Source organism: Apostichopus japonicus, chromosome 22 (assembly GCF_037975245.1).
Source record: "Apostichopus japonicus isolate 1M-3 chromosome 22, ASM3797524v1, whole genome shotgun sequence".
NCBI lineage: Eukaryota > Metazoa > Echinodermata > Holothuroidea > Aspidochirotida > Stichopodidae > Apostichopus > Apostichopus japonicus.
Window position 1 is genome coordinate 5,320,863 of NC_092582.1, and position 27,007 is coordinate 5,347,869.

At 38.3% G+C, this 27,007-nt stretch overlaps 1 protein-coding gene across 2 annotated transcripts; it reads left to right on the forward strand.

Annotated features, from left to right (window-relative positions):
• The first annotated feature begins 831 nt into the window (after positions 1-831).
• LOC139964005 (uncharacterized) lies at positions 832-25,487 on the forward strand. Of its 2 annotated transcripts, none has more exons than XM_071965297.1 (5): positions 832-966; positions 19,644-19,759; positions 20,922-20,981; positions 21,863-22,003; positions 23,315-25,487. In XM_071965297.1, the coding sequence occupies exons 1-5, from the start codon at positions 942-944 to the stop codon at positions 23,441-23,443; spliced, it is 471 nt and encodes a 156-aa protein (XP_071821398.1). In that variant the 5' UTR covers positions 832-941; the 3' UTR covers positions 23,444-25,487. The 2 variants fall into 2 exon arrangements, with proteins under 2 accessions (XP_071821398.1, XP_071821396.1); XM_071965295.1 differs by lacking the exon at positions 832-966 and adding an exon at positions 17,069-17,197.
• The last annotated feature ends 1,520 nt before the right edge of the window (positions 25,488-27,007 follow it).

Below are 27,007 nucleotides of genomic sequence, written 5' to 3' on the forward strand. Positions count from 1 at the left end.
GGAAACAGTCATATGGAAACGTTTGCTCTATGAACAACGCGTGGTCGGAGAATTAAATGCTGTTGTACACGCACAGGAAGCTAGGCGGTTTTCATTCTCCGAAATTGCTGTGAGAGCACTGCACACCATGGTGTGTTCAGATTAACCGCGTAAAGGAGGACTTCACAAAATTTCTCACGATGCTTTTGATTTGCTGGTGAAAAGTACGAGCCTTAAAATTGACTAATCAAGTCGAATTTTATATCACTAGAGAGAAGAGTCATCGATCTTTTCTTTGACATAGGAAGAAGTTGGTTACGCAATTACACTCCTAGCAAGCACAATGTAAGCATTGAGAGATAGGGACATTTTGAAGTCGTTCACTGCTTTCCGAACTGGTTTTTTACTTTTTCAGATTAAAAAGTACGGTGTTTAGTTCAAACGCATAATAAATAACGACACATTATTGTAAAGAGAACACAATATTCTTCAAATTGACATAAGAAAGATTTTTTTGTGAGTGCTATACAGTTATGAAAATAGTTAGCGGGAAATGTGTTTATTTTGTCGCGATATTTGCTGCGTAGCGACGAGGTGTTTTGTGAACAGGTCCACAAGGCAACCATATATGAGGTAATTGTTGTCCTTTTTAAGTTGCAATGTCACAGATTTTTAGTGATTCACAACCAAACAAAAACAGATATAATCATAAAAGAAAATAGTCTTCCTACCACGCGAATTTCATAAAATAAAACGGTGAATTCCCCAGCTGAAATAATTTCTTATAAATGTATGGATTCTTGACAGAACACCTCATTTAAACTTCATCAAGTTGTTGAGATTCATAGCAGATCAGAAATATCACTAAAATAAACCCTTTCAAGAACAGTTCAGCTACCTTCACCTCAAGACTTTTGAAGTTATAATAGAGTTGACACAATTTTGCTTTCATACCTGTAATTATGGCAAATTGGACTACGATAATAGGTGAGTTCCTAACCTGGTTCAATCAGATTAGTTATAACACTTTTATTAACATCATTAACTAATTTACATTAATAAGAGTTGACTATTTATCTTACAAACACAAAGTAGAACGATATATGTCTGTAGTTGGCGAACGAGAAACAGATCCCATCTTAGATATCGACTTAATATTATAGCATTTTGTCGATATGTGATGGATTGTCCGTTTCGAAGGGGACACGTGATAATCACTTGACATAGAAACAACAATGGTAATCTTATATGTTATAAGTATCGATGTAAAGGGTACTGGGAGTAACTGGTGGTGGATAAATTTATTTGGTTTTATTTCGTTCCAAGGCTCTATCTCGGATGATGTCTCTTACAAGAGTATGTATGATGTCATATGCTATCGAACTGTAGGGGTTAGTAAGTTTTCGTGTACTGATTCAGACCAGGTCTTTTCATGAGAATCCGAGTATATAGGAAGTGTATCTCGACTCCCACTTAAAACCTAATAGATTTTTAGATACCTTTTGTCACTGATTTTGGCACAGACCTCACTATCACCTTTGACTTATATATTAGAGGTCGTTGCGTATGATGAACAACAAACAGCTATACAAGAAAGGGGAAAAAGAACACGAAATAATCTCCTTATATTATTGGCAAGGGTGCTGTTAGTTTGCAGATATGTGATGCCATATCGTTTCGAAAAGTAAATTAACAATAGCAGCAAAATATTCAAAATATTAATATTTTTTTTTCTCCTCTTAGGCTGCCCGAATTTTTCAGGACTTTTGTCCGAATTTCTTGTCCTCTGGAAATATATATATATATATATATATATATATATATATATACATATATATATATATATATATATATATATATATATATATATATATATATATATATATATATACATATATGCAGTAGCTTGCCCGAATCTTTTTCAAATTTTTGCCCGACAATTTCATGATTTTCTTTATTTAGCATCATGATGCCCGAATAGTTCCGTGTGACGTAAGCGCAGTTCATTTGGGCTGAAACGCTTTTTGCGAGATCAATTTTTTTTTCTAACCAGTCAATTGTATACCTGGACCAAGGGCGGCGGAACCGGGGGGGGGGGGCACAGGGGGCACGTTTCCTCAGATTAAAAATGTGCCTTTTTTTCTACATAAGAGGTGCCTCAAGTTAGCAAGAGGCCAGAGAACCAGAATGAACACTCGGGAAGGGCCGTTTCCGGCCATCTGAGGGGTTTGTTAACCAAAACTTTTCTAGTATACGCTCCGCGCCAACCGATGGTTGCGCTCCGCACAGATAGTCGTGCATACAACTTTGCAAATCCTGGCTAAGCCCGTGACTTTTAATGAAATTCTGTGGTGCAAACTCAAAGCTATTTCGAATGGAAAAAAATTGTTAAGATATTAACAAGAAAAAACTCTAAATCGGAAGATTCCTATATCAGCAACTAGCATGATTTCACCTCATTTTGTCTCAAAAGAAAACTTGTTCCTTGTTTCCTAATTTGCGCATTGGATATTGCAGTGCTAGTATGCATATTTTCCTTTAGGGGGGGGGGGGGGCGTTGATGGAGTGATGTGTATACACAAATAAGATAATACAATAAGAGTTATAAAGGGTACTAAATGTAAGGCTGCATCAGTCCAATCGAATTTCTGCAAAGTGCCGTTTGATGTCGGTGCCCCCCCCCCCAGATTAAAAGTGCTTCCGCCGCCCTTGACCTGGACATCCCCAACATCAGTGTATATAAGAAACATTTTCTTTTTCATGGATGGTTGGGGGGGGGGGGAGTGCCTACAAGCCTAGAAGTACAGGTTTATCATATTCTTTGTTATATTTTATACTTTTTTGTGAGACAAATTGCAGTCTCACCCGACACAGCGACATTATCCCGCCTACGTGTCGTTGAACAATGTATGTTTTTCTGGAGGTAGCTGAGTACTGTGTTAATATAATAAATAAGGTAACTAAATAGGAGCTTCAAAAATATACTGTCCCATTTTTCCCCTTCAAAGTGATGTTACCATTTTTCTTCTTCTTCTAATTTACCAAATTTTTGGGGGAAGTGTAAATTTCTAAAACGTGAGATTATAAAATAAAGAATGTTCCGATGCAACTTGCAAGGCCTCAGAAGTGCCGTTTCCGGCAATCTGAGAGGCATTGTGTGCCAAAATTTTTTTTTGTACGCTACGCGCCAACCAATGGTGGCGCTCCGCTTAGATAGTGTCACGGGAACTTTCGGGCACAAAAAGTTCTGCCCCCCCCAAACTGAAATGGTCCCGTACGCCTATGCTTTCACATGAGTCTTCTTCTGGATGTATTCCAAGCCCATGGTGAGGATCATCGTTCCCCTTTTCTCATGAAGCGATTTCAAGCACAGAAATACCTTTCTGAAAGGAATGAGATTTCAAAGGAATAAATTCTACGAAGCCACAGTGTGGGTCCGGGAAGACACTGCAGCCCTGAAATTTGTAGCATTTTATTAACACTAAATATTATCCGAACCTGTGGAATGTAATCGTATAAACGGGAGAAACAGGGAGAACATGTTTTGCTTCACTCTTCTTCAGTTTGGTTTCGTTACACTTAGACTAAGCTCGCTGATATCGACTCCTGAGGTTTGGATGGAAGAAACTGAAAGGAAACTTGACAAACTGACGACTTTATACTAGCAATGTATACTTGACGTCGTTGCTGTTTTAAGTTGATGACTTGGACTGCACGACACATTTACATATATTCATGTAGAGTGGGGGGGGGGGAGAAATTTTATCACACAAGTTCCTTTACTTCAAACGTAGTGGGCATGTGCACGGGCATGGGTTCTAATGTCGCACGTGACTTATGATATCATATATAGGTCAAAGGCATATGCGTAGGAGCCCAATTTGATGGGGTAGGGGGGGGGGGGCTATAACGACTTGCCCGAAAATATAACCAGAATTATTCGCGCGCGTCCATATACATGTTAATGTACATATCATATAGGCTTTTACATTAGTAATGGCGAATTAGTCGGGCAAGCTTAGGACTTTATTTTAATTACCAAGGAGATTTTTTTTTAAACTACTCATTTCCTTTAGCTAAATCATTACAATTATTTTCTTTCAGTAGGTGCCCAAAAATTTCTCAGCATATTGCCCGAATTTTCACAAAAATATTTGCCGCCCCCCCCCAAAGCCCCCCCCCCGCCTCCTACGCCTATGGTTGGTCAAAGGTCAAATAAGAGCAAATAATCCAGAAAAACAGCAGTACCAAACTGACAAAATTGCCGAAGCCCTCAAAACCCCGTATGAGGTACCAGACTCACATGCCACATTTGCAGTGTATTCTTCGTAAATGCAAAATTGATGCAAATTTATCTTTGATGAAAGAAAACAACTAAAGGTTCTTTTGGCTATTCTGAACATGCTGAACCATGACAAGATATAAGTACCATACAGGAAGTACTGATTGTTTCAATGAGTGTTAAAGACTATTGACATTTATTAACTTTCACAATTTGGTTAGTCTATATAGTGATTACCTCATTGTGGTCATATTTCTATAATTTTGGGATGTGACCATGTAACTCCATGGATTGGCTGCTTTATTATTTTGTTATTGTCGTCTGTTCTGGTTCTTGTTTTTGTCTCTCTTCCGTCCCGGTGCCGTCCCGTTCCGTTCCATGCCCTGTGTGACATGTATTTCCGTTTTGTTAGCAGTCTTTTGAATTACGTTTATGACCTCCCCCCCCCCCACCCCTTTCTAATCTACAGTAAGTTGACTTATCCAGTTCGAGTAGTGTTGGTGTGTTGACACATCATGTAACCCACATTGTCATAGATAGCTTTCCAACATTACATGTCAAAACATGTATATATTTTTGGTTTGATAGAAACACCAACTCAAGATACATGCTAAAAGCAGTTATAGAATTTTATTATTTGAGTAGTTAGCTGTAACGTTATATAAAGCACGTTGTTACTTTTTATAGAACTCGAGTCAGTGTTGACTTGTTGTAAATGTTTGCTCTTCTGTTATCAAGTTATTTGTAGAAGTACTCAAACAAACGCTGAAGTGAATGAACACGCCATGATTGACAGTATGACGTGGTACGGTTAGTCTGTTCTGTGCCCACATTGATTTGTACATTGAGATATTAACATGTCACACTCTCCTATAACACGTATATATATATATATATATATATATATATATATATATATATATATATATATATATATATATATGTATATGTATGTATATGTATATATATATATATATATATATATATATATATATATGTGTGTGTGTATATATATATATATAGAGAGAGAGAGAGTAGTGGGATAGAGTATAGGGCCGTAAAATATAGTAGAGTGATGAATCGTAAAGCAGGATAGAGTAGGGCCGCAACACATGGAAGAGATGAATCGTAAAGTAGGATACGGAGAAGGACCATAAAACAGAGTAGAGATGAATCGTAAAACAGGATAGATTAGGGCCGTAACACATAGTAAAGATGAATGGTAAAGCAGGATACGGAGTACAACCGTAACACATAGTAGAGATGAATGGTAAAGCAGGATACGGAGAAGGACCGTAAAATAGAGTAGAGCTGAATCGTAAAACAGGATAGATTCGGGCCGTAACACATGGTAGAGATGAATGGTAAAGTAGGATAGACTTAGAACCGTAAACAGAGATGGGTACGATCGTAAGAGAAACGCTCTGAAAGGTTTAGTATTTTTTACGTTTTCAGAAAATGACTTCTCGTGACCTTCAATGACCTCATATTTATCAAATATGATCTCATGTATGGCAACGTAACTTACAAGATCCATTGACGAAATATCAGCTAAAATCGAACGAAAATGAAAAATTATATGGCAGTCAATCAAGCATGATGGCGAAACGTGACACGATCGCACGATCGCTATAGCCCAGCTGATGCAGCTTTTAGCTGAGCTAAAACCGCAGCACATATTGCTCGATGATGTCATAGTTAGACTTGATCAAGTCATCCGAAGATTAGTTTGTGTCTCCTTTAAAATACTTCAGGCGCAATATTAGCACACAAATTCAACCCGGTGTATTTTGACACACCCGATTAAAACTACCCACAGCCCCCTTCCCCGATTCCTCCCGCGGCATTCGGCACGACTTCCAAGTTATAACCACTCTCAGCCACTCAGATACTAAACAACTATGTGATCACATATACCTCTCCTTTAACATAATTCATTATTAGCATCGCCTTATGTGACTCAAATTTACCTTAACACGAGGTAGGGAGTGGAGTTGGGGTTTGGGAGGGGGTGGGGTGGTGGTCGTGCCAACCAAAATGGCAGTGACCTCAGAATCATCCTAACCACAACCACTAACAACGTAAACTATGGCCCTCAGGTCGTTCTAAATAGGTGACAAACTTGAAAGATAAAAATCCCTCATCTCTCCCCTGGCCCGCACCCAGCTCCCAAGACCCCCCCCCCAATGTACATGGGGTATTATTTCCGAAGTAGTTTCGGGTGCCACTGCTGGTATGTAAGGTAGACGCCAACGACAGGTGAGGGCATACAGCGGTTTACCTGACTCATGCGGTAAAAGTATATACCGTGGGTGTTGCAACTCAATTTCAACGTGTTTTACATACCATCAAACCATCAAATAGTTATTGTGTCAATAGGTGAGCAATGATTGGCGGATGTGTCAAGAATGAGGAAGTAGCTACATATTATTTGCAATATAATAAAGTATAGATATATACAATTACAACAGGAGGGCAGAGTGAGTAAAAGGAAAAGTCAAGAGTTAAATGGTGCCATATTTTGAACTCGACGTATATACCTAATGAATAAACGTAAACAAATGTGTCAATTGTAAGTCCTTGATATATTGACCGGGAGCCCAGAAGATTTATTTAGCCAAAAGAGGGGAATGGTTTGATGGGCTGGTTATGTTAGTATATAGTCAATATTCAACATTATGTATTGCTGTCGGGTCCCACCCTGTACGAGTGGCCTGAGGAAGGGGGCATTTAGATTTGATTTAGCCGAAGAGAGATAAGGGGACAAAATACCTGGATGTCACTCGTATGGGGCTACTTTTAGGTACATTATCAATGACAGCAACTTTCTCCTGTACGGGGTCCCATACAGCAGCCCAAAGGACCCACTAAAATGCATTTATTTAGCCGAAGAGAGATAAGGAGATAAAATACCTGGATGTCACTCTTATGGGGCTACTTTTAGTTACATTAGTAATGACAGCATCTATTTCCTGTACGAGGTCCCATACAGCAGCCCAAAAGGACCTACGAAAATGCATTTATTTAGCCGAAGAGAGATAAGGGGACAAAATACCTGGATGTCACTCTTATGGGGCTACTTTTAGTTACATTAGTAATGACAGCAACTATTTCCTGTACGAGGTCCCATACAGCAGCCCAAAAGGACCCACGAAAATGCATTTATTTAGCCGAAGAGAGATAAGGGGACAAAATACCTGGATGTCACTCGTATGGGGCTACTTTTAGTTACATTATCAATGACAACAACTATTTCCTGTACGAGGTCCCATACAGCAGCCCAAAAGGACCTACGAAAATGCATTTATTTAGCCGAAGAGAGATAAGGAGACAAAATACCTGGATGTCACTCTTATGGGGCTACTTTTAGTTACATTAGTAATGACAGCAACTATTTCCTGTACGAGGTCCCATACAGCAGCCCAAAAGGACCCACGAAAATGCATTTATTTAGCCGAAGAGAGATAAGGGGACAAAATACCTGGATGTCACTCGTATGGGGCTACTTTTAGTTAGAATATCAATGACAGCAACTTTTTCTTGTACGGGGTCCCAGACAGTATCGTGGTATACTCTTAGTTATAATATCACCCTCCAAAAGATACTTCCCAAGGTAGAATAAAAGAGCTCCTTTAAGAAAAAAATTAAGAAAATGCAGATATTTTGCTAATATTGTACTGTATACGGTATGTTATTTTACTGATGAGTAGCCGGCCCTTCATTTAAAAGTTGACACACGCGAAAAAACCCAGTCTGCTAGTGGAAGAGAAATGCTCATAGGCCTAGCGTTGCCCTCTCACCGGCCGTCTGGCATGTCAGTCAAATTATTATTTTATGCCTCTGTTGTACGAAGAGCTGTGCAAAGAGATTCATTGGCACCCCTCGTTACATTATTTATCAAGTAGTGTAAACCTCCCATTATACCCGAAATAACTACTCAGACTCCGATCGACATCGAGCGGACCTCACTTTTTTATTTACCTATTACGAAGTAACCTAACCCAAAATAAATCAAATTGAACTAGTGGAATAGAATAGGTAATATTATTCTGACTGAATATTAGTAAAAATAAGGTTGAGCGAAATGACCAACACGGTTGGGCGAAATGACCATGCTGGTTGGGCGAAATGACTATGATGGTTGGGCGAAATGATCATGCTGGTTGGGCGAAATGACCAGGCTGGTTGGGCGAAATGACCAGGCTGGTTGGGCGAAATGGCAGTTGGGCGAAATGATTGTTGGGCGAAGTGACTAGAGAGTGGTTTGATGGGCTGGTTATGTTAGTATATAGTCAATATTCAACATTATGTATTGCTGTCGGGTCCCACCCTGTACGAGTGGCCTGAGGAAGGGGGCATTTAGATTTGATTTAGCCGAAGAGAGATAAGGAGACAAAATACCTCGTATGGGGCTAATCTTAGTTTTTTCTCCTGTACGGGGTCCCATACAGCAGCCCAAAAGGACCCACGAAAATGCATTTATTTAGCCGAAGAGAGATAAGGGGACAAAATACCTGGATGTCACTCTTATGGGGCTACTTTTAGTTACATTAGTAATGACAGCAACTATTTCCTGTACGAGGTCCCATACAGCAGCCCAAAAGGACCCACGAAAATGCATTTATTTAGCCGAAGAGAGATAAGGGGACAAAATACCTGGATGTCACTCGTATGGGGCTACTTTTAGTTAGAATATCAATGACAGCAACTTTTTCTTGTACGGGGTCCCAGACAGTATCGTGGTATACTCTTAGTTATAATATCACCCTCCAAAAGATACTTCCCAAAGTAGAATAAAGAGCTCCTTTAAGAAAAAAATTAAGAAAATGCAGATATTTTGCTAATATTGTACTGTATACGGTATGTTATTTTACTGATGAGTAGCCGGCCCTTCATTTAAAAGTTGACACACGCGAAAAAACCCAGTCTGCTAGTGGAAGAGAAATGCTCATAGGCCTAGCGTTGCCCTCTCACCGGCCGTCTGGCATGTCAGTCAAATTATTATTTTATGCCTCTGTTGTACGAAGAGCTGTGCAAAGAGATTCATTGGCACCCCTCGTTACATTATTTATCAAGTAGTGTAAACCTCCCATTATACCCGAAATAACTACTCAGACTCCGATCGACATCGAGCGGACCTCACTTTTTTATTTACCTATTACGAAGTAACCTAACCCAAAATAAATCAAATTGAACTAGTGGAATAGAATAGGTAATATTATTCTGACTGAATATTAGTAAAAATAAGGTTGAGCGAAATGACCAACACGGTTGGGCGAAATGACCATGCTGGTTGGGCGAAATGACTATGATGGTTGGGCGAAATGATCATGCTGGTTGGGCGAAATGACCAGGCTGGTTGGGCGAAATGACCAGGCTGGTTGGGCGAAATGGCAGTTGGGCGAAATGATTGTTGGGCGAAGTGACTAGAGAGTGGTTTGATGGGCTGGTTATGTTAGTATATAGTCAATATTCAACATTATGTATTGCTGTCGGGTCCCACCCTGTACGAGTGGCCTGAGGAAGGGGGCATTTAGATTTGATTTAGCCGAAGAGAGATAAGGAGACAAAATACCTCGTATGGGGCTAATCTTAGTTTTTTCTCCTGTACGGGGTCCCATACAGCAGCCCAAAAGGACCCACGAAAATGCATTTATTTAGCCGAAGAGAGATAAGGGGACAAAATACCTGGATGTCACTCTTATGGGGCTACTTTTAGTTACATTAGTAATGACAGCAACTATTTCCTGTACGAGGTCCCATACAGCAGCCCAAAAGGACCCACGAAAATGCATTTATTTAGCCGAAGAGAGATAAGGGGACAAAATACCTGGATGTCACTCGTATGGGGCTACTTTTAGTTAGAATATCAATGACAGCATCTTTTTCTTGTATCAATGACAGCATCTTTTTCTTGTACGGGGTCCCAGACAGTATCGTGGTATACTCTTAGTTATAATATCACCCTCCAAAAGATACTTCCCAAAGTAGAATAAAGAGCTCCTTTAAGAAAAAAATTAAGAAAATGCAGATATTTTGCTAATATTGTACTGTATACGATATGTTATTTTACTGATGAGTAGCCGGCCCTTCATTTAAAAGTTGACACACGCGAAAAAAACCCAGTCTGCTAGTGGAAGAGAAATGCTCATAGGCCTAGCGTTGCCCTCTCACCGGCCGTCTGGCATGTCAGTCAAATTATTATTTTATGCCTCTGTTGTACAAAGAGCTGTGCAAAGAGATTCATTGGCACCCCTCGTTACATTATATATCAAGTATGTATATAATGTAATGTATGTATATGTAGGAGTATACTGAATCACAATATAAATATTTGTAATGTTTGTATAGCCTACAATTAACATGTTTGTACACAGTTAACCTGTGAGTAACTCCACGCCTTCGGCTGCACACCAGCCTTGTTGTGCCATCACCACCTCGAACCCCAGCGGCTCACCAAGCCAGAAAACAGCTAAGCCAAATGCACTTCTGTTCTGCTGGCGTTCGATAAACCAGAGCGAAGGCTGCCCTTAATCTTAACGCAAGCTGTCTCTTTTATATTTACTCAACAAATCTCAAAAATAAACCAGAACCACTGAAATGGAGAGAACATGTACAGTAATTGATGTAGGTTTGTTATGTGTTTGTGCGAATGGAAATATAGTAACGTCAAGGTAATATTAGTTTTAAGCTTCAATATGTCATTTTCCATCCCGTCAAAGAGACCATTTTTGTTTTTACATATTTCTTGTACAAGCTAATAAAAAAACAAAAAACCCTTCCTTCCTCGGTGTTGTAGTCAAGTATTTTAATCCAAGTACCAAACTCTTGCGAGTACTGGAGGGTTACGAATTCCAATACTGATTTTTAGGTTGCGAGTACCAGTTTCCAAGTACAGTAGTTTAGAGTTCGAGTATCGTTACGAGTACTGTTCTAATATACAATATCTGGATTAGGTTTTATTTATTTCATATACAAGCACATGGTAGGGTATGCCTATAATCGATCACGTAATTGTCAATGTAAGCACACGATAGAACATTTGAAGTGATGGGATTGCTGTCCAAACTTTCTATTGCTCGTCAAATTCAGAATGGTCCAAGTTTCCCAAACTTTTTTTCCTGATTTTGGAAAGACAAAAACGGTAAGCCAGCAATTTCCCGATGTGTACACAGGATTGTCAGACCGATAATAAGGTTGTATTAATGCTATACTAGTTGTTCCATATACCTGGTACGTGGTAATTTATTAGGCAACATGCAGTTTGTTTATACAATTTATTGTCAGATTGTATATAACAAATTTTCTACCCTTTTTATACCTTACATTATCGATTTATATATTTGTATATCATGTTTGTTTGTATTTTACTGTAAAGCGCATTAGAGCAATTTCTGATTGAATAAGGCGCTATAGAAATTTTGTATAATAATAAATAATAATAATATGATATAATGCTGGAGTAGAGGTACCGCATTAGCATGGTATCATTGCAGAATATTATACTATGCAAGGGCGTAGGAACCGGGGGGGGGCTGGGGGGGGGGGGGCGCCAGCCCCCCAGTGAAAAATGTGGAGGGGCGGAAGTATCATTCCGCCCCCCCGCTTCGCAAGTCAGAAAACCCCTTTTTCATTTCCAAATGAGAAAAAAATCTCATTTGTAGCACCAAATTGCATCTAAGGCCAGGTGAAAATACAAATTTAATTTTACAAAAGGGAGTGGGTGTTGAAGTGTGCTATATTGCACCAAATTGCATCTGAGGCCACCTGGAAATGCAAAAAATTCCAAGGGGAGGGGGACACCCCCTCCCCTTAGACCCCTCCCCCAGCCGGCCATCAGTCTTCAGCCCCCCTACTCAAAATTACCTTCCTACGCCACTGATACTATGGCAAAACGGTCGAAAATTCTGCGGCTTGCTTCCTGTTGTAACGTCAGTATATCTTTGTGTGTGTTTTATGTCGTCCAGCCTTATAGAGTTGTTGACAATTGCCAAATCAGAATCATGGACGTTAAATATGTATCTATATAAGCCTTGACTGACTTCGGTCAGCTTGCTGCTTTGATAAGCCAATGAGGCTTCTTCGCGAGTTCCTGCTTGCAGGAGGATCTAAAATACATACAAATACATACATACATGACTAGTATCGAGTACCAAGTACTTGAAATCGAGTACCGCGAATACGAGTATCTTAGGATCTGAGTACGAGTAGCCTACTGAATTACGTATACTTTTACGTATATACTATTACACTCGTGTACTTAACATCGATTGCCAGCATCGAGTACTTACAAACCTACCCCGAGTACCAAGTACCTTCCGATTACTATACAGCACTGTATGTCCTTGTTATATCATGATATTTCTTTCTAAAATATAAATTCTACACTGCGGTTCTTTCTGAGAGTGCCAACTTATGTCCCTCCCAACATATACCGGTAAGTAATTAGTTCAGCATCCGCCCCGGGCGCGTAATTTTTTTTCCCAGGACGAACGTGGGTTTCAGGTTTTTCTGGAATTTACAAATTCGTTTGAAATCAGGGGTAGGGTTTAGAAAGTGGGTTAGGGATCGAGTTTCTATGAAAATGAAGGATTGTCGTTCATAATCTGGGGTCAAAACTAGGAAAAAAGATTCACAACATGTTTTTTTGATAAAGCGTCACATGTTTGGAATCCAGGGATTTGATTGGCCGATGCCCACGTTCGTCCTGGTTAAAAAAAATACGTGCCCCGGGCCAACACCCCCAAATCTGAACGGTCATCGGCAACCATCACAAACCTCACCGTAAAACGCCAAACTCTGTTGAGCCTTATAGCATTATTACTTAACACTCAGCCACGTGTTTGCATTGACTCGGCTTCCGGTCGGGGATTACCGGATTTAACCTTCTTCTTCTTCTTCTTCTTCTTCACTCTCCATTGTTCTGAATTTCTTCATAAAGAATGTCTGAGCCGAGTGAAGCTTCTTCATTCGTTAAATTTGAACAATTAATGTCAAACTATCAAGTGCAGTATCACCATCACCCAAGGCCTTAGCTACGGGGACATGCCCTCTCCTCCCTTCTCCCCCCCCCAAAAAAAAAAATCAATTGCTGATATATTTTAAAACATAGGCTACGCTAATAAAACATATATAGTCTGTACTACAAAACGGTTGTGACAATGATAGAAATGACGGCACCAGTTTCTATGTAAACCCTCCTACAGTGGCGGAGCGTCCATACAGTCAGGGGGGATGCCCCCCCCTGACGGACTCAAATGGACTGCTGGCGCCCTTTTCAGCTTTTTACAACTTTTTACTTATTCGCGATTATTGACTTTTTTATTGCGCTCTCGTCTACCTATTGACATCTGTCACATTTTTTGGGCGAAGACACCTATTCATTCTTCGTTTATCTGCAAATTAGCAAGGCCCGAAAAAGGGTCATTTCCGGCGATCTAGGGAGTATCTTTACTCAAAAATTTCGGTACGCTCCGCACCAACTCGTGGTAGCGCTCCGCTTAGATAGTGTCGGAAGCGCCCCTACAGACCATTCTCGCCCCCCTTGACCAATACCCCTTGCTCCGCCACTGCCCTCCTATCTAAACAAACCTTTCTGAAAGCTTTCACCTCCACAGGGACGGATATCAGCTAACATTCTTGGTCTCATCCCCTCCCCTCCCCTCTCCCGCCCTCCCCTCCCCTCCCCCTCCCCAAATGCAAACTCTGGCTACGGGCGTGCCACTATCACCAAGTCTCCAGACCCATGGAAGTATAACTTACTGCAAAATCTTTAGTGATTTTAAAGTCACGTGGGTACAATTTCAGTACACTCCGCAGCAGCTTATCACGGATCCGCTAGCCAAACTGCAGCATGTAATGCAATTGACATGCACGATGTATGAATTGTGATAAACCGCTATATAAAAGTGACTCGATAGGTCTCTAATTGACATTACCAACATGGACGTTAATTGTACTACTCTCCGTCGATATATCAATGGCCCGCGGACAGGTATGATCACAGGCGTGGTGCATACTTCCAGTACTATGGAACGCGAAAAGGGAAAACTTATTTCGTTGCTAAGTTTAACGTAAGTTTAGACAACGACGTAAGTTTAAACAACGGAATTTTAGACATCGACGTGAGTTTGAGCAACAGCATGGTAAAACAGCAGCAACAACTTTAGTTTAGGCAACAACAAACTTAGATTAGACAACGAAATATGGTTGCCCTTTTCGCGTTCCATACAGTACAGGGTCGTGTTTCCCCTTCCGTCGTGATCATAATCTTTCCGGCGGTGAAACTAGAAATGTCTCCCAAATCCTGTGCACGCCACTGCATACGTCTATAGGTAATTTGTTTGTTGTTGCTTAAGCGGAAGAAATGCATCTCATCCAAAAGTGCTTCCGTTTCCAATGAAACTTAATTACTCTATATTGGTTCAATATTTATTTATATCCAGGACTTGTAAAACCAATTGTTATGTCCGGCTTGTTGAAGATTGAGGTTCTGTCACAATCTTCAATTGAGGTTATACTGTAGAACAGAGCTGTGGTTATAACACTTACTTGATGTAGTCTCTAGTAGTCAATGATACTGTTGTTACACAACAGTGTTGTACCAGGAACTTGCACACATAGTTCCAGGGCTTCTTATTCAGCTTGGTCACTGGAGCATGCAGTCACTTAAGATTGAGTGAGAGTGCTATGCTGCTAGAGTTAGGGTTAGTGAAAGTCATGTCAATGTCAATGTCAATGTCACTACACGGTTTTAACAGCGAAGGGATATCCTATTTGTGATACCTTATCTATGCTGCTGGCAACCACAGATGTTTTTTTTTTCCCTTCAGGTTCAATTGGTGAATTAAATGATAAAAAAAATCACCAGTTTCCATCCTAAAACATGTAACTGTTCTACATTCGTTGTCTGCTAAAAAGTATAACTGAAACATGTTTTATGAAAACATTTTTTTTGGGGGGGGGGGGTTAAATATATTAATATAACACCTTTGGATGACATCATACCAGTTCTACCGATTTTTGACAGCATATTTTACCCGAAACTGACTTTAAATTTTGTAAAATAAATTAAAAGAAAAATCTTTCAATACGAAGTAATCGAAAGAAACCCAAATAGTTTCGATTTAATCCACCCACCTTCGGGTCCAGTACCCCCCACCCACCAGCTAATTACTTATAGATCTGAAAACAAAGTTTCGTTAAAGTTGCAATATTTTATACTTTAGTCATCATCAAATAAAGCAAGACGAAAATAGTTCTCAAATATATCAGAAACAAGATCGTAATATATAATACAAGATAGTAATATATATTTATATAAGACAAGATAGTAATGATAAAGTTAGAGTGATATAGTCAAGTGTTTCAGTCCATAGGTTACATCAATAGTATACAGGAAACAATAGCTTACAAAATACAATTGTTTACAAACAAACAAACTTAACATAGGGAAATTCGGTCTTCGTAATAGAGCAATACAAATTTGGAATGACCTATCACAAAAAATGAAGTCTATAACTTCAAAACCAACATTCACCAGACATTTGAAAAAAAGTATTTATTAACTCGTACTAGTATTACATAATCTATTCACGTATCCATCTCAGCATCATTAGGATATTATTACTGTATATTTAAAACTTACGTATATACTGCATTATATATATTTGTACATTTTTCTTTTCTTTTCTCCCAGGGAGTCTCCTGCCTTGTTAAGTCTTTTTAAGACTTTATAGGAGACTTTCTTTCCCATTGTACACAATTGGCGATAAAACAAATAAATGAATTAACAAAGCTAAGCTAACCAAGTGTTAGTTAAATGACAACCCCCATTCAAGTAATTGGGTAATATGCACGTAATGGACCAATCTAACACTAGGCTACATAACATCACTACAACACTATGAATGAACAAGAAACACGTCAACCTTAACAGCACGACGTGATGAGGTATCACATTGTTTCTTTGGTCACTGTGGTCAAGGGCGTAGGAACCGCGGGGGCTGGGGGCGCCAGCCCCCCAGTGCAAAATATGGAGGGGCGGAAGTATCATTCCGCGCCCCCCGCTTCGCAAGTCAGAAAACCCCTTTTTTCATTTCCAAATGAGAAAATAATCTCATTTGGAGCACCAAATTGCATCTAAGGCCAGGTGAAAATGCAAAATTATATACAAAATGGAGTGGGTGGGTTGAAGTGTGCTATATTGCACCAAATTGCATCTGAGGCCACCTGGAAATGCAAAATAAATCCAAAGGGGAGGGGGACACCCCCTCCCCTTAGACCCCTCCCCCAGGCCGGCCATCAGTCTTCAGCCCCCCACTCAAAAGTACCTTCCTACGCCACTGACTGTGGTCATGTGTTTCTTTGTTTCCATTCATTGTTTCATATATATGTATATTACATATAACCTCTGGACATACAATCAGCGTCCATATAGCCTAGTTGGTATATCTATATACATCTTTTACAGGCATTACTAGAACAAATAACGCACACACCACACAGTGTGGACAAGTGGTCACGTGGGTGTACGCCGACTACTGAAAGAAGAGTAAGAAAATTTAAATAGTCATAGGTATGAGCGCCCCTGATGCATAGTAGCTGATGTATGCATGGGGGTGTGTAATTTAAACAATAATCTGAAAGATAAGTGAAATCGAAAACCCCTTGGCCACCCTCAGAAATGATGAGGTAATTTAATTGCAAAAACTAACCAATGGCTGCCTTACTTGCTGGAACACTATTGGGCACCGTTCCTTATAAATGTAAGAAACCTTGCGAGGACATGGCATTTACAAATCGAAGAAGAAAGCCATCTGGTAAACCCTTTCAAGAACAATTCTGCGACATTCACCTGAAGATATTTTAACTTACTGAATTGGCAACATTCTGCTTTCATACCTGTAATCATGGCAAATTGGACTACGATTTTAGGTGAGTTCCAAACCTGGTGTTATCATTGGTCCACTAATGATTAATTTCCATAAATTTGCATACATTTTTTTAAATATTTTTTCTCTCATCAAAACGCATTCCCCTGCATTGCTCTCTTGTCGTTGGTTAGCCTATAGTTCCATTGGATGATATCATAACCGAAGAATAAAACATACGTCATTGTGAGAAAGCGTTATAGATGAGCATAGAACATCACGTGACTCGACTAAAATTACGCGTAGGCAATTGAAATTGAACATATAATAGGGTTACATAACACCTTTTTTCTTCTTCTTTCTTAATTAAAAATGGATCGGACATGTGACCATGCATGTATTGATTCACGCAAAGTGTGAAATTTACCGTTTTGACAGACTGATTGTAAAGGCTGCGTTACGCATACATTAATTAATTATAACTAATGGTGTCATGCTAGCTCTGCGCACCCAGTCTTCATGCTTAGTACTTGCTCTAAAAGGCCGCAAAGGTTTTTTTTTTTATAATTTTTTTTTCGGGTGTATACATTTATGAAAGCACAACAACATTTCGTACGTGGTGCAGTAATTTTGACAGCCTGTTGTAGAATGGTATTGTACAATAATTTAAATTCCACGTGATTTGATTGTTCCTAAAGTGATTTTAATTAATTTAACGAGAATGCGCCTTAAACTAAACACTTATCAGAGCTATTCATCCGACGATCAAGTGCGGTCAATCCGAACTGATTGTTAAATCAAACAAGACAACAAAAGAAAATGTACTTAGAGAAGAATAACAATAGTGGTACCAAACTTAAGATAACAATAGAGATCAGCAGCAATAGACAAAGAACAATTAAAGTAAACACGTTAGATAACAGTAATTGAAGCGGTTTAAACAAAATCAAGCTCTTTGGGAATTAAATTCATAAAATAAATACTATTATTCACGTGTTTGCTTGAGAGTGTTAGACCCGTAACCATCCTATACATTACAAACGTTGTCCCCTTCCGCCAAGATGTGTAAATATTAGCTACATTTTAACCACTAAATACACAACCCCTTGGTCTACAAAAGTACGGTAAATCACTTTAAAAGCAAATACAATATTAAAAACATAATCCCCCATTTTATCAGTTCATATAGCTTTTTGAATATGGACATGTCATAAAGACGTCGCAGGTTCAAAGTCTATATTAGTATCACAACAAAGCCATTCCAACACGACTTTCAACAACTGGGGTCACTAATTGCACTCACAAAACCACGTTTACACGATGTAAACAAATTGAATCGATGCTATTATCAAGGCCAATACACTGTACTTGTGCCCCGAACGTTACAATTCTTTGGAATCTGTCGGTACAAAAGGGTTTGATGATTCCACATAGAGTAGCAGGGGCGTAGCGAGCGGGGGGGGGGGGGGTGTGGGGGGTGTCACACCCCCAACAAAAACCCCTTCGCTACGCCCCTGTAGAGTAGATAGGGTGAACTTCGGTATCAGATCCAGTATCACAGGAAAGGAGTCGAAAAGGTTAAAGGACGTCCGTTTTGCTGTCCATTTGTGCACGGTGGTGTCCTTTTCTCGAATTCTATACCGTTATCCCGGCTAGTGTGTGTCGTTAATAAATATTTTCTTATACTAATAAATATAAGATTACAATAATGAGCAAATAGAGGCCAGTTCCGATCATATCAACTGAGTAAGAATTTGTCGCCTTCAACAAAGTAAACTTTAACACAGTCATGTTGTGCCAGCGAAAATTCTATATGAAATTATCAATTCGGCATGTATATACCTATACAACAACTGTCCCGTTTCTTCTACGATCTCACAATTTTTTTGTTTATTAAGCAGTCGAAAATTTCCATGTGATAAATTCTGCCACGAAACGTCTGTTTCCGGGGATATTTTAGAATCAAAGAAATCAATCGGACGGATCCTTGACAAACAAAATACACATCCCACCCCGCCGGATTTGAAACCCCCCAAAAGTAACCCTTTTTGGAAAAGAAATACCCCTATTCCAGAGTGGTGTAGATTGGGGTGGGGGGGGGGGTTGTCAGGAGACAAATGGATGGCAAGTAAACAGTTGTGGAGACATTAAGGAGACAAAGGGGCATCATTTTTGTTTTAAACGGATTCTCTACTGGGAGAAGGGAAGGCATCATGATTGGGGTAGTGCCCTTCTTCCCCTTTCCCTCTCCCCTGACCACTTGTCAATGTCAATGTTGATGGGTACAAGTGAGACTATAAGGGTTGATTTTTTTCACTTATTGCTTATAAATGGTCATTCCTAGAATGTATTTGAGCCTATCATCTCCAATTTCATGATCTCAGAACATTGACTTATTATACCGTTAGATAGGCCTATTGCATTATATATATATATATATATATATATATATATGTATACACACATGTTAGCATTTATTTTTGTATTTATATATTTATTTCCATTTACAGGTTTTCTTGTGTGTGCAACGACTGCGTTTACGCACCCATTATGTGCTTCTCGTCAAAGCTTGCTCACAACATCGTACCTCAATACTTTGATGAAGATATCGCGAGACCACTACGGGGTAAGATACATATAAGAACAACACATGATACTGTTAGTGATTTTCATATCATATAATCCCCGATTGTTACCTATAATTCTGTGTAAGAAACGAAACTAAAAGCAGTGTACTTTAAAAGTTGAAGGTTTACAGTCTCGTTCAAGGTCAAGGCCTCACTAATCGCTGGTCATTGGTAACTTGTCACACCCACACACCAACAATGGTGCATAATTCGAACAATGCCTCCTGGGGTACTGCAGTGCACCACATCTATACGTGTGGTCCCTCCATGGGACTCACCATACGGTGCCGCCACAATTCGGCACACGCAACTACATTTCACAACTAACATGTTACCTCGGCAAGTCCCCATTGATGAACCCGGGTGAAGAGAGGCAATGGAGATTAAGTGCCTTGCCCGAAAATACAACTCAATGATCTGACCAGGGCTCGAACCTGGAAACCTTAGATCACAAGTCCACTGCCTTAACTAATAAATTGATCGCATCGCTCTGCTTTGACCCTACGGAATGCTGCAGGGGTTGGCAAAAAAATGGTTCACCAATTTGTAATATTTTTATTGTTCCATTTCTGTAAAGCAGTGGGCAAGTTAAATTTCCTTCATTGCTATAGAGTAGGCCCACTTCGAAACGCCCACTGTTTTTGAAATGTGAGGCGTATTTTATAGATCAAATTAAATGTAAATTTTGTTTCCGACTTGTCTGCATGTCATAAAACAACCCATTATGCAAGATAAAAGGAAAATAATTTAGGTCACAGAAGTAAGAAAATCATTGTACTTGAACATAAAAAATAAATTCATAAATAAATAAATTATTCTCATCAATGAAATTGTATCATTGTATCAATAGGTCCTAATCCTTGCATGTGAGAAACAAAAATGATAACATACAGTGTTATTATTATTACTATTACTTATAGTCATTCCTGCATATTAATTCATTCCGAAATTATTTGTCGGCTTCTTGGAGCTCAAAAATATACTCAACAATCTTGCAAATATCAGCTATAGCCATGTTATATAACATCGGTACTTTCCTTCAGATAACAATTGCACTTCAAAAGGAAACTCTTACAACAAATTAATTTTTTAAATAATAACATTTCCAAGCACCATCGTTCTCATCATATCTTCTTTTTTGTTATCCTTTTTGATTTACAGTCCATCCCTGATCTGAGCCCCAATGTAGATCTAACATTATTCTGCACATGGACTAACGAGGTAAGAACTGATTTATTTAATAACCTTGCAACGTTTCTTTATGTCGTCAACCTCATGCACATGCGCAATAGATCTATATGGTTGCCATGGCGTAGTTGGTTAATCTATTTTTATTTTATTTTTTAAGAGCATGCAATTCAGCCGCTTTTAGTTGACTTTATTTTGCTTTTAACGGATTGAGAATGTTTTACTAGTTTTTTTTAATGTATTTCTAAATTTAAAAAAAAAATGCTAGTTCCATCATGAGATTAACCCCCAACGCAGTTCCCGGCACATTGTATGCGCTCTTTTGCCGGAAGTGACATCAAATGCAGTGGTGTGCAAATGCCGAAACTGCAGAAGTACAAAAGATTTTGAACAAAGAAGAGGTGTAAACTTAATCCAATCAAAAGCAGAATGTTGAAGGGTGAATTTTTGGTAAAACAAACTTGTACCATACCAACATTCCAAAACGAAAAATTTCAAAATGTATTAATTTATTAATAGAGAAAATGGGGTAAAAGAAGGCTTAACAATATAGTAGATCTAAAACGCTGTTTTTTTTATAAATACAAATAAAATATAATAAGTCTGGGTGAGCACATCTAATACTCGAGAGGTGATCATGAAATACTACCTACTTATCAATTGTCAATATAAAAACAAAACAAATAAACAAGGAGCCTTGTGAGTGATATTAAAATGCATGACATTCAAGTTATCAAGGTTAAATGTGGACACACCTTCTGGATAAAATTATTTAAAACTATAGGTACATGCATAGATCATTGATCATGGGTGTTAAGTACGGTATAGACCATACTTCAGTGAAATTAAAATGACATATTACAATTATCTTGTTCCTTTCTCTTCTTTTTACTTCCATGTTGTTTTCATTGCAGCCCGTTCAAAACAACACATTCCCAAGCTTAGAAGACGCCTTGGACTACCTTTATAAATGGGTGGTTAAATGTCACAACAACGAAAAACAAGTTATTAATGAATTGTGGTCGAAATATGGAAATACCACTGCGGTTTTCCAGGTAAGGCACATGCATCATATTAGAGCGGTGTAAGGGGCAGGGGGGGGGGGGGGTGTGTTGGATGTGGATCGGGGGTGGGGGCTAGATAGATAGATAGATAGATAGACAGACAGACAGACAGACAGACAGACAGACAGACAGACAGACAGACAGACAGACAGACAGACAGACAGACAGACAGACAGACAGACAGACAGACAGACAGACAGACAGACAGACAGACAGACAGACAGACAGACAGACAGACAGACAGACAGACAGACAGACAGACAGATAGATAGATAGATAGATAGATAGATAGATAGATAGATAGATAGATAGATAGATAGATAGATAGATAGATAGATAGATAGATAGATAGATAGATAGATAGATAGATAGATAGATAGATAGATAGATAGATAGATAGATAGATAGATGATAGATAGATAGATAGATAGATAGATAGATAGATAGATAGATAGATAGATAGATAGATAGATAGATAGATAGATAGATAGATAGATAGATAGATAGATAGATAGATAGATAGATAGATAGATAGATAGATAGATAGATAGATAGATAGATAGATAGATAGATAGATAGATAGATAGATAGATAGATAGATAGATAGATAGATAGATAGATAGATAGATAGATAGATAGATAGATAGATAGATAGATAGATAGATAGATAGATAGATAGATAGATAGATAGATAGATAGATAGATAGATAGATAGATAGATAGATAGATAGATAGATAGATAGATAGATAGATAGATAGATAGATAGATAGATAGATAGATAGATAGATAGATAGATAGATAGATAGATAGATAGATAGATAGATAGATAGATAGATAGATAGATAGATAGATAGATAGATAGATAGATTAGATAGATAGATAGATAGATAGATAGATAGATAGATAGATAGATAGATAGATAGATAGATAGATAGATAGATAGATAGATAGATAGATAGATAGATAGATAGATAGATAGATAGATAGATAGATAGATAGATAGATAGATAGATAGATAGATAGATAGATAGATAGATAGATAGATAGATAGATAGATAGATAGATAGATAGATAGATAGATAGATAGATAGATAGATAGATAGATAGATAGATAGATAGATAGATAGATAAATAGATAGATAGGTCAGGAGAAAGTTATTAACTGCGTTAGGAAGTGCTGAGGGGGAGAGAGTGGGTAGGTGGTTCTAGATTTACATCATCTTGAATTCATTCGTAACTCTTTTGTATTTTATTTTGTATTTTTTTTTAAATCATTAATCAATTCCTTTTCACTCCGGCAGAATGCGACCATGGATTGTGATCGTGATAATGCAACGAGCAGAACTGAATTTAGCAGTTGCCTTCAGTCTTTAATGGGTGATCTGATACTCAACTGCGAAGTGGATACATCAGGATTATGTATTGACTAATAATAAACATGCCTCTATCTATATAGTCTGGGCTTGGCCACTATATCCCTGTTGTGATAACTAACTCGCATTAGTTGTGCTGGCCGCTCCATTTACTTCCTATCCGTTGCAGATACCGAATTTGGAACGTGAATGTTTGATAAATCGTTACAGTTGTTATTCGGTTTATGTTTAGTCACTTTGCACTTGGCTATAGGATGACGGCAGCAGTCGAGACGAATTGCGTGTTTCTTTGCACATAGTCATGAATATTCAACAACACTAGTGCATGTATTTCCGTTGACGTTTTGATATCAAAGTGGAAACGCCATCGTATAACTTATGTGAAATTTAAAGACAAACTTCCGCCAAAGAATACCTTTTTAAAGCTTTATTTAAGTCGTGTTCATCATTAACAATTTTTTATTGTTTTGCTATTTTCGTATTTATTACTCACATCAATCGTCCATGCTCTGGTTTTCCTTTCTCTCGCTTCAGAGATCAGCTTGATTTATATATTCATTATTTATTCGTTGAAATGTCTTTCGTATATATATAGGCGTATATATGGAAGCAACAAATTGTTTCCCCTAATTTAATTAAGTGATCTAATTGATTTAATTAACTAAATATCAAAGTCAAACGTTTCAACTGTTTCTTGTCAAACTACATCTTTAACCAAGGTATAGACCAATAGAAAATGAAGTAAAAAATGTATATTCATTAATTGTTTCTCTATTGAATTGATATAATAATAATAAGGGCATTTCCACGCATCATGATTTAAGTACTATACATAAAATAATGGGTGGTGACCTTTGCAATGTCTAGTTCCGAATTATTGTACAATTCCTTTGACTTACCTTTAATGCCATGCGTTGTAGTATTGTGAAATGTCCGTTTTGTTCTCCAATTTGACTTTTGGTCTTTCATAATAATTGTCTTAAGGACATGCCTTGCCTTGTAAATAGTCTTCCATGGACCTTAAAGTCTTTCATTTACTTGCTTTTGCGCTTTCCATTTATATAGTTTTTAATTCTTTATAATATATATTCTCTTTAACTTGGATTTTCTTTTAGTCGTCCTTGTGCATTGTTATTTAGATATTCCCCTTCCGTATGTCTTCCATCTTTTGATCATAGTCTTTAGTCCATTTTGTTTGTTCTTATACTGCCGTGTCTTTTCATTATACATATACCTTTGACTCACCTATCTTTCAGATTCATTCATATGCAGAAATTCGGAATTACCGATATCAATATGACGTCATTTTGATATTAATCTGCAGTGATTGCATCTATATAGTGATGCTATAATTTTTCATGATATACTCAATAGAAGTATATAAGTTGCATAAACCATTGAAAAAGTACTTGGTATGTCTTCTCATGCGTATATACGCCAGCGTTCAGTAGAGGTTTAGGCCCAGAACCTTGGCTCATGATCCATGATGTCGGCCAGACTGAGCCATGATCCAATATAGACACCCAACTCTCGGAATCAATGCTCAGAATAATGAATAAGAGCTAACTTAAATTAAGTTTAAAAAAAAAAAATTAATCGATCGAGTCCTCTGGCGAGCCCTGAAAACTGTAGATCTGTTTTCCTTTTTACCCCCACCCTTCCCACCCCTACTCCCACTTTTTATTTTGGCCGTCTGGAAGAATCTTGCCAACTACCGAAAAGGTGTAATTATACCCACATATGACTATATGACTAAACCGTTGTTCGATGCGTAGGCTTTCCAGTTATGGAGTGAAAACATTTATAGAAATTATATGATCATATTGTCAGTCTAATAAAAGTGCTAAAGCTTTGAGAAATTACCTTCTAAATTCAAATGTTGTTGTTGTTGTTGTTGTTTTAAGAGTAAACAATGTCAGTATAGACACATCATAAGGTTTGTACATCGATTATTATGTATTATTATCCATTTACTTAATAATGTGTTATCATCTGATTTAAACACTAATTTATTATCAACCTTGAAGATCATGACACTTAATTTCACATTTTGCTAACGTTTTGGAAATAAAGAAATAAACTGTAATAAGTCAAAGCTATACTCAGCGCCCAAAATTACCCGATGTTTATTTTCGTTTCTTTATTAGTTACGTTGCTTATATGTATGTATGTATATATATATATATATATATATATATATATATATATATTTATATATATATATATAAATCTAGAAAAGGAAAGAAAATTTCTGGGAACTAAACCTAAAGACCACGGCACCATTCGGTTTAAACATCAGAAACGATTTGCCGTCCCAGATAAACCAAAACAATTCCTTTGCAATTACGACGGAATCGGATTAAAATAATCCGACGCAGATTTAAATAATCCGAATTTCTAAAACTTCTGCTCAATTCAGAAGAAATCAGTGAGTCGCTTTGACTTTACACAGGTGCGTATCCAGGGGGGGCGTTGGGGGCGCGCGCCCCCCGGGTAAGGAAAAGAGGAGAAAAAAAAGAGAAAAAAAAAGGGAAAAGGAGGGGGGAAAAAAGAAAAGGAGGAGAGAAAGGAAGGGAAAAGAAAAAGAAAAAGAGAGAAAAAGGAGAAAAGGAGGGAGTAGAAGATAGCCAAGACCTCGGGAAGAGAAAGAGGAACAGTCATAGTTAAAGCGCTGATCCCTATTATATACACAGGGTAGCCAGTGACAGATCAAGGATTACGGAGGGGGTGTGCGCCTCACCCTACCCCTTACACCGACAACTCCATTTTTGACGTTTCCATTTTTCCTCTCTCACTAATGTATCTATATAAATACTATATATGGTCTATCATAACACGTGTGTGTGTATGAACGCCTTAAAAAATTGTATAAATTGTAGTACAATTGTGCTATATGGAACCAACTGTGGCTGGTCTTGAACTCGACCGAGTCGTCGGGGAACATGACGCATTTCGGGAAGGGGGCGACCGCCCCCCCCCCCCCCGTGCAAATTTTCTTTATGACATCGCTAGTAATTTCAAAATAGACAATGCTTAGATGCAACTTACAAGGCCTGGGAAGTGTCATTTCCAGCGATCTGGGAGGCATTTTCGGGCAAAATTTTTCTTGTACGCTTCGCGCCAAACCATGGTGGCGCTTCGCTTAGATAGTTTGCCTACAGGTTTCGCCCCTCCCTTGGCAATTACTCGCTACACGCCTGTTCGAATTTGTAAAGCAAAGAGCAGATATAACATCATATCAGTGAGCATTGAAATGCATGTTCCACGATGAACAGCCTCAAAAAACTGTTTATGTGTGTAGTCAAAGGCGTAGGAGCCAAATTGCCGAAATTTTTTGCGCGCTTCGCGCGCGTTCAGCATATCGAGGCCAATATCAGCCCCACCTCCTACAGGACATACGCCTATGTGTGTAGTGTTCGCTTTCGATATACCTGATATCGGAAATATCTCCTATTTTTCATTTCCGAAACCAAGTTTTATAATAGCCATTATAAGAGGTTGCAATATTTCTACACCAATCAATTAACTGTGTCGGAATTTTCCAAAATTTCCTCATCAACATTCTTCATCATACTTTCTTCTACTCGTGCAATTTTGACCTGTCTATTAGGGGTTCAAGGA